At 36.6% G+C, this 13,602-nt stretch overlaps 1 protein-coding gene across 16 annotated transcripts in view; it reads right to left on the bottom strand.

The window, feature by feature from the left end:
• usp9 (ubiquitin specific peptidase 9) overlaps positions 1-13,602 on the bottom strand; it is a 59,969-nt gene that overhangs the window by 2,973 nt on the left and 43,394 nt on the right. For 8 of the 16 annotated variants that reach the window (XM_087266942.1, XM_087266944.1, XM_087266946.1 and 5 more), the window contains 11 exons: positions 12,108-12,669; positions 9,584-9,707; positions 9,088-9,313; positions 8,028-8,157; positions 7,395-7,580; positions 6,898-7,118; positions 6,552-6,640; positions 5,461-5,617; positions 5,170-5,382; positions 4,454-4,561; positions 1,326-1,421 (listed from right to left, as the gene is read on the bottom strand). In XM_087266942.1, coding sequence (XP_087123068.1) covers positions 1,326-1,421; positions 4,454-4,561; positions 5,170-5,382; positions 5,461-5,617; positions 6,552-6,640; positions 6,898-7,118; positions 7,395-7,580; positions 8,028-8,157; positions 9,088-9,313; positions 9,584-9,707; positions 12,108-12,669 — 2,112 coding nt within the window. 16 annotated transcript variants of the gene reach the window in all.

Genomic DNA, 13,602 nt, shown 5'->3' with positions numbered 1-13,602 from the left:
ATTGTAAATTACTGAAGATACGGAGAAATGTCTTCAAAAACTGAAAGAGTACTGTTGACAATACAATGTAACGTTATCCAAATGTTGTATTGATATTAACGTACAGTAAACGTAGTAAATAAATCATTTTGAATAAGTAATGTCTTTAAAAATAGAGTACTGCTGACGATACTAACCAACTTTGCCATCTGAATAAACAAAGCACATTGATCACACATTTTCCAAATCCATAGAGACAGGACAATCAACACCAACTGGGACCGTATCTTTTTATTTATTTTTTCACAAAATTTAAGTGGCAAATCCGCATTTCAGCATTTGCAGATGCAAAAAGCTCTTGGGTAAAAAAATGTTCTTTACAAGCATAATTTTGTCACGTCAGCAGAGTCCACACATGAGCTGTGCTCTCATCCTGGGGAAATGGAAACAAAACCTTCATAGCAGCACATTTATAAACGCAAAAATGATTACCCATGACTACGAACAATTATTCTTCTCCTTGTTTGAATTACGGTTGGTAACACAACATGGCGTCTCTCTGAACACTGTAACAGGTAAAAGGAGTATCTGAAGCTGTATCATGCATACTAAAGAAGGTGCATCTCGTTCACAATAGAGCACACTGATTGGTTTCACACCAAGTCTCTCATGAATTAATGCTGAAAACTCAAATGACGTCACTTTGTGCAGCCAATCTTCACGCTGGAATTTACACAAGGATCTCATGGCCTTGACGTCGCTTCAAAATTTCTTTTTAATCCGGAAGAACGGATTTGCTCTAAACAATGCAAAAAAAACTAACAATTTTGTTTTTTTAGTGCAAAATATATGTCCTGATAGGGCTTTTGGCTATGTGGGACACCTACATGAAAAATGTGTTTTGATGTTTTGCGACCTTTTAAACACTTTAAACGACTGTAAACCTCAGCAGATATTCTGACTCTTATTGGCTGTTGTCATTTTCCTCTCCTGTCTCTACTTCTGACATTAATTTTTTTTTTTACAGCTTTAAGTTCAACTTTGAGCCAATAGCAGGACAGCACATACTAGGGAGGCAAGGATAAAGACCCCATCTGATTGGTCAGATTTTTGCTTGACAAAATACAACTGACATTTATTCCACCTTTCTGCAATATGGTTATTGCTTATACTATACTTACTCTTGCAATAATTCTGTTTATATATCGTGCATAAGAAAAAATCTTCCAAAACCAAAACAATCACAGACCATAAACTTCAGCTACAATCTTCAGTCATCCAATGACAAATCCAACAAATCTATATAATATATCCACACACACGGTTTAAAAGATGTGTAGGAGTACCTGTTGAAACTTGCTGCCTGGAGAGTGAGGGTAGAGAGCAGTGTCCTCTGGTGGAGAAGGGTCCTGCTCATCCAGGGCCTCCTGCTCATCAGGCTCCTAAAAACAACACACATTAAGCTTTAGACATACTCTTTCTGTTAAATATTGAATTGTTCCAGTAATACTAACGAATCAAGGTTGCACATTACTCGTTAAAAGTCCCTTACAATATAAAAAGGGAGTTAAACATGCAAAATAAATACAACATGAATGCTTTGGGCAACAATGTTCAATTTTGATGAACAACAGAAATTACTTGGGGACTTGTACGGCTTTTCAGACAGTGAAATCCAATGACAGATGAGGGAAGACCAGAAATGGACAACACGCATCAGACTCTACTAGACTTTGGTTTTAATAAGTGTTTTCAAAACTAAAAGAAGCTTCTGATGACAGACAGGAATTGATTTATGTGATTAGACTTTAGCATGACTAATGCTAAACATGATCGGTTTTTCACCCCCATAAAGAAAGTCAATCATCAGAATGGGATATAATATTAATGTTTGTTCTCCATGAAATAAAAATTTGGCCAGGATATACACAATATCTTGTGTTTACAACTGCACAAGACTTTTGGAACAAAACGATCCTATTTTGGTGAAACCACAGCTTTCTGCAGTTTTTCACCTCAAAGCTTCAAAATGTTCAGAAAAAAAAAAAACTATGAATCCAAGAGTTTAACCCCAGTTTTATGGAGCAATGTGACTGCTTTGTATGGTAATGCACCCTCAAGAGAACACTACATTTTGTTGGAAATTTGCTCATTTTACAACTCGCTGGAGTTCAATAGGTTTGAGTTTTAAATTTTTGAATACATTCAGCTGATTTCCAGGGGCTGGTTGCACCAAAGTTGTACAAGTTAAAACAAAGCGTTCTTGTGACCTAAAGAGATACTAAGTTACAACTTAAAGGAAACTAAGTATTTGTGTTGCACCACCGAACTTAATTTAAACTTAACACTAGGTTCCAACTTAATATTTAAGTTATCAAGTATCATGGTAGAAAAGAGATTAGTTTACATTGGGAAGCTCACGATGATAATGAAGAATCATCTCCCTCTACTTACAGCCTTAATATATATAAATCAAGTTTAATGTTTTGATAACCTCATGTATTTTACATGTATGGCTCACGATGCATGTATGTGCATCTGTTATAGTGACTGACTACTGTAATTTGATCAATTTAATTTGTCATTTTATTTTCATGGGCACATTAGTTGCAGAATGTTACAGCAGTTTAACAATTGAAATGCTTCTTATTTTATATTATGTCATTCAATGAGACTTTGCATGACTCTATGGAGTGCTTACGACCGACTAACTATGGTTTGCCTTAAGAACGTGGTGCAACAAATTTAGTTACAAACTATCTAGTAGTTACTGTAGGCCTAGTGTGAGATTTACGTTCCGGTTTAAGAAAGAAGTTCTGAACAGCTGGTGCAACCCCCCCCCAGGTCTGGAGCACTTTTAGCTTAGCATAAATCCTTAAATTCTCCTTCAAAAAAATACAAAAGTTGACTATTTAACTCATTGCCTTATAAAATGAGCCTTTTCCCAAAAAAAGTGCATTCCTTTAAGTACTCACTATTCCACAATTTTATAAAATGAAGCAAGGTCTAAATAGAAATTGGCTCTCTCAAAGCACATCTCATATCAGTGGCATACCAACAACCCTCCCATTTTTGCCAGGATTCTCCCGTAATTTAAAATTCTATCCTGCTGTCATCCCGTTTAAGTATTGTCCCATATTTTGGTGGGTGGAGGTTTCTATGAAAAGTGAAAGCAGCATCAAGAGTCGATCTCAAATGTGATTAAATTGCAAGAGCTTGTCGAGAGAGAAATGCTTCCCCTTTGTTTTGGCTTGATAGCACATTGAAATTAAAATGGCTGCATTCACTTCATTTCTATTAAAGCAAGGTGTCGACCATCGCACTTCACATGCAACCTCTGAATCAGTCCATTCATGGTGCTGACTGACCGACGCAGTAATATTGATGTGATTTGAAGAGGAGCGAATGTGGACACTTGAATTTGGGTGGGTTTTTTAACAGACAAATACACTTAATTATATATAAACATGTCCATCCTGGAATGTTTTATTTTAAACAAATAATTTTGTCTTAAATGAACAAACAGTAACGAAAGTAATTGAATGCTTTAAGATCTGTGCATTCTTAAAGTGACACTTCTGTCATCCAACAAAACAGTGGATCAAAATGAGAGATTCGCTGCTCTTCACTAAATAACTTTAATCAGTATTTAAATACAGTGAAAGAAAAGTAAACAATTTTATGACTTGATTTAATTTCTGTATAGGTCATTGATTTTAATAGCTAAACCTTTTATTTGATTTTTAATTTTGTAATGTTTGCTATGTTTACCATACATAGCATTTTGCATATTAGTAATGGTTTAAACTAGGCTTATATACAAGGGGGATATGGGGGCATTTCCCGTATTTTTATACGCAATGTTGCCAGATATGATCAGTGATACTTAGACACTTAATTAGACTTCTGAAACTGTGCTTACACATTGATTACTTTTTAAATAAATTTTTTGAACATTTTGAAGCTCAAATTTGGGAGAACAGCATCTGAATGGAGGGGCAGACATTTAGTAACCTAATTTTCTATCATGCGTTCAAGATCAAGAACAAAAGTCTTTCATTTAGAAAGATGACAGCAAAATGACAGAATTAGCATTTTTGGGTGATTAAACCCATTTAAAGGGGCAAAAATTTGCAGTCACCCAAAAGCTTCTTAATACAGGATATTTTTGGACTAAATGATTAAAACAGTTTCACAAACTCAAAAGAAAAAAAAAGACCACCAGACACAAAAAATGACCTCCAACTCATCTGTACACTATAGCCAAGGCTTAGAGTTTTCGATCACGTAGCACATTAGTACTTCTAGTTGGGTCAAAAGAAACAGTTTGGACACACTGAGATGAGGACGCAGTAACAGCTGATTGAGAGTTGTTTTTGAGGGAGGTGGAAGATGGTTCTTGTCTACATCACGCCCTGTGAACACCAAAAAGTTACGCAGATGCACCAGTGTGGCTGGGCCAAACGAGTCTTACGGTGTGCTGTTGTGGGCCTGTCACTTCCCCTGGCAAAAGCTGCTGTGTGGAGGACGGGTTCCGGCCAGCGTCCTCTTCAGAAACCACCTCGTGCTTCGTTAAGTGACACTATTTTGAAACGGCAGTTAATATTGCATACTTTTCCAACAAATTATGCATCTACGGCTGCATACATTTCACATCTGTGGTCAGCTATTGAATGAGTTTACTGGATAAGAGCAAGCGTTTTAGTTCAGCAAATTATTAAAAATGATAAACAATAACTAAATTACAATAGAATGAAACTTAAATATACGCAAACACCAAAAGCATTTAAAAAGGCCTGCATTATATAACCTACATATAAAAAAAAAACCTGGAAATAATAATAAAAATAAAGTCGAAAACTCAAAGCCCTACCTATAGTTAAATGTAGTGATTGAGCACTAATTTCTTCCAAAAATATTATCCAAATGTTGGATATGTGTGCCTGCCCATCATTAAAAAGTCACGGTATGAGCTTTTAGTGGTGATTTCAACTAAATATAAGAGGCTTCTCTACATAAAACAATTAGTATTTACTGAAAAGGCTTCTGTAAAAGCAAATCATGCAGAAACTTAAATCTAAAACAAACGCAATTATTAAAAAGTCTAATAGGCAGAAGCACACATGAACTTCTCAATACTGAACACATTGGCTAAAATGTTCCAAATAAACAAAGGTGGCCAAAACTCACCTCTTCTGGGCACAACTCACAGGCCTTGGCTAAGGTCATCCGGGCACTGTGGGAGCGCTCCAGGAAGTATCCATTGGAGGTTTCATTGCTCTGGACAGGAGGGGACCAGTTGTTGTAGGTGTACTGAGTGTTGCCAGTGTAAGGTCTCCGTTCCAACTCATCACCGAGCCACTCCACTGCCCAGGTCCACTTCCTCTTTAGATCTCCATTACTCTGGAACAGGCAAATCATACATCAATTTCATAATCCAAAGACATACAAGTGTGGAGTGATTCTTATGCTGAAACTCACCTGGAGAATCTGATAGGCCACTGAGCAGTTGCTGAAGAGAGCCACCATGCATTTGATGCACTGATAAGCTCTCTTTTGGTAGTGGTTTTTGGAGCGCTGAATGGTGTCAAAAAGCCCATCGCGGTCATCGGGAATTCCCTTCAGAACATTGTGGATTCTAGAAAAATCGATGAAAAAGAGCAGGGGACTTTATTAAGCAGGCAGGAGTTTATTTCCCCCACAGGTCTAAAAGGGAGGTCAAGATGCCAAGATTAAGGACTTCAGGATCTAATGAGAAAGACTCAAGTAAATGTTCCGGTATTTAAACAGGTGTTTGTGTTGCGTATCATAAACATAAATAAAAATAAAAAAAATCTATGATGACAACTGTTAATTATATGAGAATACTGATTAATATATGACTTTGTGCTCTTTTAATATTCTCATTAAAAAAAATGATGCCAGACAGTGACCAGGCAAATGACCTCAGTAATCGATGACTTGTTAGGTGTCTAATTATATATGACACTGTGTGTGGTTATCCAATTAGAAGATGCTTTAAATTATTCACAACAGCAAGTGTTGATTTCCTATGACAGACACTGTGAGACAGCACCGTTGTGTTGACAGTCTCTCACAGCACAGATGGCGATGCCTACTTTTGCAGCATTTTGGGGTTTCCGCCTGGATTTTCCCTACCCAAATGTTAAGCCTGCCAAATCCACATGCAGAGGTGTAAATGCCAACGTTTGGTATCTTTTTAAAGAAAACCCTGTGAATTTTTATAAAACATTGTTGAAAGTGATTAAAATAACTGTGTGTTGTCTGTGTTATAATAAACCCCTCCAAAAAAAGAGGTACTTTTTTGTTTTGTAAACTCAAATTTAAAAGTGTATCTTTCAGTTTCTGTGTGGTCTAGCGTGTTGTAGTTAATTTAATTGCTTCCTGCACATGTCAGCAATCATTGGGAAAAAGACAAATGTCTATCATAATCTATGCAAAATTTTTACTATTTCAACTGATGACAGAACGGAAATGCATATGGGAGTATTGGGCCAGTACGGACCTTTAAAGAACATGGAAGAGTTTAAGTATTACAGAGTCAGACTGACCTGTGAGTCTGCCATGAGTCCTCAATAAACAAGATCTGAAGGAGCAAGTCCAGGTAAGGCCTTAACTCATACGTGTATGAATACGCCACCTACACACATAAACAAAGACACATTACATTAAACATTTATACATTCATGGATTTATGAATAGTTTACACTGTTTCACAATTCTAAGAGCATTTTGCTACTTCAGTTTAAAAGAAACAACTATCTAAAGTCTTAATCTTGCAGTTTTTAGGACTCAAAAGAGTCTTTCGGAAAATGTAAAATAGCCAAACAAAATGTTTATGATACTGCTTCAATTTAAAACGGAAAAGATGGTCTGGTAGCTGGAGATTATTCTCACCTGCCACAGTAGTTCACTAAGCACAGTGGAGGAAAACTGAGGGTTCTCCCAACAGCAGAATCTCAGCAGTTTGATAGTGTCCTCCGAGTTACTGCAGTCCTCGATAATCTTCTTCACATAACTGGTGCGCACAAAAAGGATGTCCACCACCAACTGCTGCAGGGGCATGATGGGAGTGGTGGTGTTGGGGTCTCCATATGGGTTAGCCAGCGGAGGGTTACCTAGAATAGGCAAGAGGTGAAAAGTCTGGGCAGAAGTTTCCAGGAGGAACGAAAGCAAAACCATGCATTTAAAAGTAACACTGCAAAAAAAAAAAAAAAGATCTGTACTAAATTCCTGTTAACTGCCCTCTGCTCCAAGCCATGCCAACCTGGCAATTATGCCTGGAGATGGCTTTGTGTCAGTCAGGAAATCCTGAGCAAGGATGACTATCTTCATTGGGCATTGAGGACTAAAATTAGAAACCGTTTAGCAAGCAAGTTACAACACATTCTCACCATTAATTGAGGACTGCATGCGTGATGTCACATCACAGCAGCGAACTAGCTGTGAGACAACAGTATAGAGCTTTCCCAGCTCAGCATACTGGTACTTAATTGGAGGGCCCGGACCCTCATCCAGTGCCACAAGCATGAAAGTGGCTGGTACCCCAAGCTTCAACAGCTGTGTCTTCTCTGCCAAGCCTGAGTGGACGAAACGAGGTATGAGATTTTAGAATGCAAGTCTGTATTGGAAAACCCTGGAGTGTAACTGAGGATTAGTACAAAACACTTTTTAAAAGTTTAAGTTACATTGCATCTACATGCCAATTAATTCTCCATAGATTATAAGTAGACCGTTGAGTTAGGGCTATGATTAGTGTAAGTTCACGTACTCGCAAAGTTTCTTCTGGTCAGTTAAATGTCAGTTGAAGGAGCATATCAACTTAAAATGACAGTCCACTAATACTCAAAAGAAAAGTAATTGGCATGTAGTTGCATTTCAACTTCTAGTCAACAAAATGTGCAATAGGGACCATCAAAATAAAGTCTTACCATTATTTTGAAATTATACTGTAATCAATGTCAATTAAGTAACCATATAATAGTTCCTTGTTCGATAAAGAGTAAAAAATGGAAAGCAGCACTTACCAAGGTTGGCATACATGACGAAAAGGTTAAAGTACTGCTGCAGGTGACGGCCATGTTCAGACACTTCCCTTCGTAGAAGATTAAGCACAGCACGGAACAAGTGCTCACTTAAACTCAAATTATCACAGCCCTGGGAAAAGGGACAAAGATAAAAATCCAATAAACTGAATTCATCAATTAGAGCTCCAATCAGTCTCTTCACTTTAACCTTCAGATTAATTCCTGGTTTTGTAATCATCCATGTCTTTACTGGTGTTTCAGCAGAATAAACAACCATAATGTGAACAGAGATGCTCAGCAGCAGCGAAAGTTTGTTGATATTAAGTTCATCGACTGAAATAAAAAAAAATACAACCCTTGTGACAAAGTTAGTCTGTTCTTATTGTGGAGCACTTTTTCTTCCTCATAAAAATAAATAAATAATAATGTAGACTATGTCCACATTTTCGTATGCTTTTGTCTGTTATTTTGTGATGTCTGGAGGATATCCGCATGGGGGAAAACGATAGTAATAAATAATAAACAAGTTTTGGAACCACACTACAGTGAAGTGTATAATGTGTACAACCCTTTGTTAATGAATGCTACAGAATACTGTAGCATAGTAAACTGATAAACTGTATTAAATGCTGTAATGTTAGTGTAAACTCATTGTGATGGTGTATAATTATAGCTAAGAAAACTGAAGCCTCTTGAATAATTTGTTTAATCGCTGCAGTTGTGTTGTACCACTGCAACAATATTATTACTATGATGGTTTAGTTCAAGTAATTATTTATAGTATGCTTCCAAACACTACAGTATTTACTATAGTACTTTCATGTAACATAATAGCTTATACAGTATCTACCACATTAATGACAGGAAAATATATTATAGTTCAGTAGCAAACTTGGCAGTCTTCATGATAAGGATCATGCCCAACATATGTGCTTATTTTCTTTTTATATCTCCTTTAAAACTAGCAAAAACACAGACCTCCATCTGAATTCCGCGCGTCAACAGAACCACGTGATGGCACACAACCTATAGAGATGGTAACTTTACTAAAATCACACACCTGACTTGAAGGTCCAGGTGAGGCAATCGGTGTGGGGCAGGGTCCATCTTGCAGGGAGAAATGTGCAATGAATACGATGAGTTTGGAGAAGGCCCCTCGAACCTCTGCACTGGGGCACTCAAGCAGGTACTCGGAGAAACGATTCGGATATGCAAAGAGGACGTTGTGTGCAAACCAGTAACGCACATTCTTACTGTGTCTCAACAAGATGCACAGAGCATCATACCTGAAACGTCAATAAACAGTTCAACAAACTGAAAAACAGATTCAAATTTGATCAGTGTTTCTCAACCACGTTCCTGGAGGACAACCAGCTCTACACGTTTTACACGTTTCCTTAACTAAACACACCTGATTCAGATCATCAGCTAATTAGCAGAGACTAAGACCTGTATTGTGTTTGACAAACAAAGGAGACATTCAAAACATGCTGCGTCGGTGGACCTCCAGGAACATGGTTGAGAAACACAATGTAATTAAAACACAAATTGCTTACCAATCACTAGCTGGGCCACGGACTATTTTCTTGGTGTGGAATCCAGTACTGAAGAGAAATCTAGCAGCGAGCTGTATACTGATCATAGCCATCTCCTCTGCTTCAGGCAAAAGGTGGTCTTGACCTAAAAGCCACAAATAAAACTCAGTTGAGGAAACTGCTGATGCATAAGAGAAAACTCTAAAGCCAAATTTACACAGGGGGACGGAAGCACTTCTGAAGTGGCATTTAGGTGTCTTTGGAGTGTTTAATGCAGCAGAGGTGGCATGAATCCATTAGCCCAGCAATTACAACTGTATACTTTGATATTACAAGCAGAGGTGGGTCGGAGGAGGCATAAATTAGTCTGACTTTTATGCAGGATTGCCTTTAACATTGAATTAAGCGCGCACACACAGCAGCCTTGACTCATATGTGCAAAGATGTCTTTTAAGTGGGTTTCTGCATAAGCAATAACATGAGGCTGAATGTCAGAGAAATATCAATTTATAATAGCTAATAGCGAATTTCATTTAAAAATAAAAACTGAAGTGACAGACCACAGAAGAGCTGCTCTACATGTACTACATTTCCACAAACTTCAGTTAAATCACAATAGATTTAAATGATATTTTGGATTAGGAAAATGCAGCCCTTAGCATGGGCACACCTGGAGAATTACTGAGTGAGATTAATACAAACGCTTAAAGCCTTGTGACTAAACAAATGGTGCTAATGTGAGTGCACACACCAATGGCAGCTGTAAAAGAATAATTTAATAAACGAGCAAAGTTGTATGTTTGTTTGACAATGTTAAACACTTGCCGACCAATAAGATTGGTGCATTTAACATGCCTCGAGCTGCTGAGACTAGTCGAGTGCACAGGAAATGCAGATCAACTAGGACTTGATGGTCAGTTTCATTTCACTTAATTTTCACGGCTTGAAAATTGACCAGGTGTGAACTGCAGTTGTGAAGGACACTAAACAGAAGTGGAAAAGCTTACACAACTATTAAATGCTTTTAGGATTTTTATTTTTTTCTTTAAAATGTAGTGACAAGCGTAAAGTTGCACCGCCCTTCCTTGTGTACTGGGGTATTTCTGTTTTTCATTAAGCAACATCTAACGTCTGGGAAAACTGTGAACAGTGAAAACTGATCGAGCGTGAGTACAGAAAAACTCTCGAGTATGTCATATATGCACAAGCTAAAAGCATCCTATTGTGCATGAGGTGTTCAGTGCTTCCCACAGGTTTGAAATATACTTGCGGTGGTAGCCGGAAAGAAACACACCTTTCACCCACAGCACATAAATAGTTAACTATATGCAACAAAACAAAACATCATTTGATTTGACACTATTTTTATTAGCATCTATTTTAAGTTTTTTTTTTTTAAAGGGTTAAAGTTTTAAAAAAGACTGTTGAAAAAATAGATTTTTAAAAATCCACCATTTCTCTTTTATTTACGTTATTCAGGAACCATGTGCACCCACTGACAGGTCAAGTCTGCTTCTCTCTATCTCTCATTCAAATTCAGGTTGCTTGATTGTCATGACATTCTGTACAGTACTGCCAAAGCATTCGAAATCTATAAAATGTAATATTTTGACATCAAACTAATAAATTATACAGCAAATGAGAAATAAATGACAGAAAAAAGGAAAACAAACCATCTCTAAAAATGATAATTACTGTATAAAATGTGTAGATGTATGATGTGTATTTTATTAAGACAAATGAGTTGATAAATACTCTGCAGCCAATTTAGATGCAATTTTTATGCTTTCCAAGTATTTAGTAGTTTTTTTAAAGTCTTTTAGATTAAAGAATGACTTATTTAAGGTCTCTCTCTCGCGCGGCTGTACACATAAAATTAATGACAGCTTATAAAAACAAATCCCGGACATTTTAGTAAATTTAAAAACCCCAACCAGGCGCAAAAATGTACAGTTCTCTGTACATCTACAGAGCGTTACTGAGCAGTATGTATAAGCAGTATGAAACGAGTAAACAAGAGAAGATTTCCCAATGGTTAATTGCAAAAATATAAAATAAAATAAATAAATAAATAAAATAAAAATTGTAAAAAGATAATAATAGTAAAAAATAATGTGTCACTAAATATACTTGAGCTCATCTAAGTAAAGTCTATGTGTGGGAAGCACTGGGTGTTAATCCACCTCAAACTTGATTAGTGCAGATGTATACAGACACGTTCCCTCAAATTATATAATTAAACTGTACATTAAACATTTTACTACATTATTTTCCTGAATATGTATGGTCTATATTAGTGCAGTAAACTGTGCTGTTTAAACTTTGATCATCTCATCATTATTTCTCTATATTGACTAATGAATGGGAAGTATAGCACAGTCAAAGAAATCAGCTCATACTGTAAAATTAGGATGGATATATATAAAAAAAAAAAATCTTATAATATATGAAAGAAAACACTGATTGATTGACTATATAAAATAATAGTTTACTTCAGCTCTGATCCCATTGACAGCAAAAGATAAAGGATGATGTTTGAATTTACCTGGCGGTGAGTTCAAGTAGACACTGTTACAGGTCAGCAGTTTCCTGATGAATTGGAAGTACTCCAAGCTGTACTGCATGCGGTTGTGCATAAACTGCACATTTTGTTTGCGCACGCTGCGCTCAATAGCAGAGGGCATCTTCACTTGATGAGGTTTGCTGCTCACCGTGAGCTCAGTGATGTATTTAACCAGCTCGCTGTCCTTGTCCAATGTGTCCATCCGCTCATAAAACAGGATATAAGCGTTCCACCAGCGCTTCTGTCGCCTGTAAGACATGCGCTTCATCATGTGGTCGAAAACCTCACCCATGTACTCTCCTCCAAAGCACTGGTTCTTCATCTCCTCATCGTCATCCATCTTGCACTCGGTGACGTCACCATCATCAAACTTATACCAACGGTTTCTTTCTCCCTCGCCACCGCTGCCATTCCTCTGAATGATGTAAGAGTAATAATGACCTCCACTAGCCTGTCCTGAGTGGACCAGCACTCCCACCAAACGATAGCGAGAGCTGCAGGGCGGCTCCGGCTCTGATGGCTCATTCTGCTGGATCACCTGCTGCTGTAAAAGAGTAATTTCAAAATTCATGTTACACAAAAATAGCCCTAAATGACATGCAATTACACATCATTTAAAGACCAAATGAAGTCCCTATAAAAATAAAATTAGATATATGCCTAATTAGAATTTTATTTATTTTATAAATAAATAAAATAATTTTATTTTTGATCATGAACATCACTACAAAATAACATAACAAATTTTATAGTCTTACAAATTCAGATTGTATTTCAGTGGTTGTTCATCACAGCGCCAAATGATTTCAACCATTAACATTTTCACATGTTAATCTGGCTAACAACAATGAAGATTCTGTGACTATTCCAGAATCAAATCGGTGTTATTGCCAAGTGTGCTTACACACACACACAAGGAAATTGTTTTGGCTACAGAAGCTTCCAGTGTACATTTTAAGTGACAACACGAAAATAAATATGAGAAAAGACAACAAATATTAAACAGATGAAATTGGACAAAAAGCTCTGGATGTTGAATTGTATGTACAGATTTGTTATTAATATACAAGTTATGAGGTTTATTTATATGCCTTTTGTTTGTTAACGCTGTCCAGTAAGACAGCGCAGAATAACTAACATTTCTGCGCAGAATAACTAAAACCTTAATATATGAAAAAAAAGTAATACATTTTTAACTGTATTTAATGTTAACAATGCAAATCCAATAAGATCCACTTTATTTGGTAAACAAAGCAAGTCTCTCACATAATATATCTATTAAAAGACAGACAATATTACTTTACAAACAATATCGTAAACAAATAATATAAAAAATTTCATATTATTCAATAATATTACTGAAATTAATAAAAAAACTGAATAAATAAAAATTTTACACACATTTACACAAGTAAATAAACTGAATAAATGATAGGCTAAAAATCTGCGGAATTCTGCATGTGCAGATTCCGTGTGG

The sequence above is a fragment of the Danio rerio genome, chromosome 9, assembly GCF_052040795.2.
Source record: "Danio rerio strain M-AB ecotype USA chromosome 9, GRCz13ab, whole genome shotgun sequence".
Classification (NCBI taxonomy): domain Eukaryota; kingdom Metazoa; phylum Chordata; class Actinopteri; order Cypriniformes; family Danionidae; genus Danio; species Danio rerio.
Note: the sequence above shows the minus strand (reverse complement) of the source record. Positions and strands in the feature narration are given on the sequence as shown.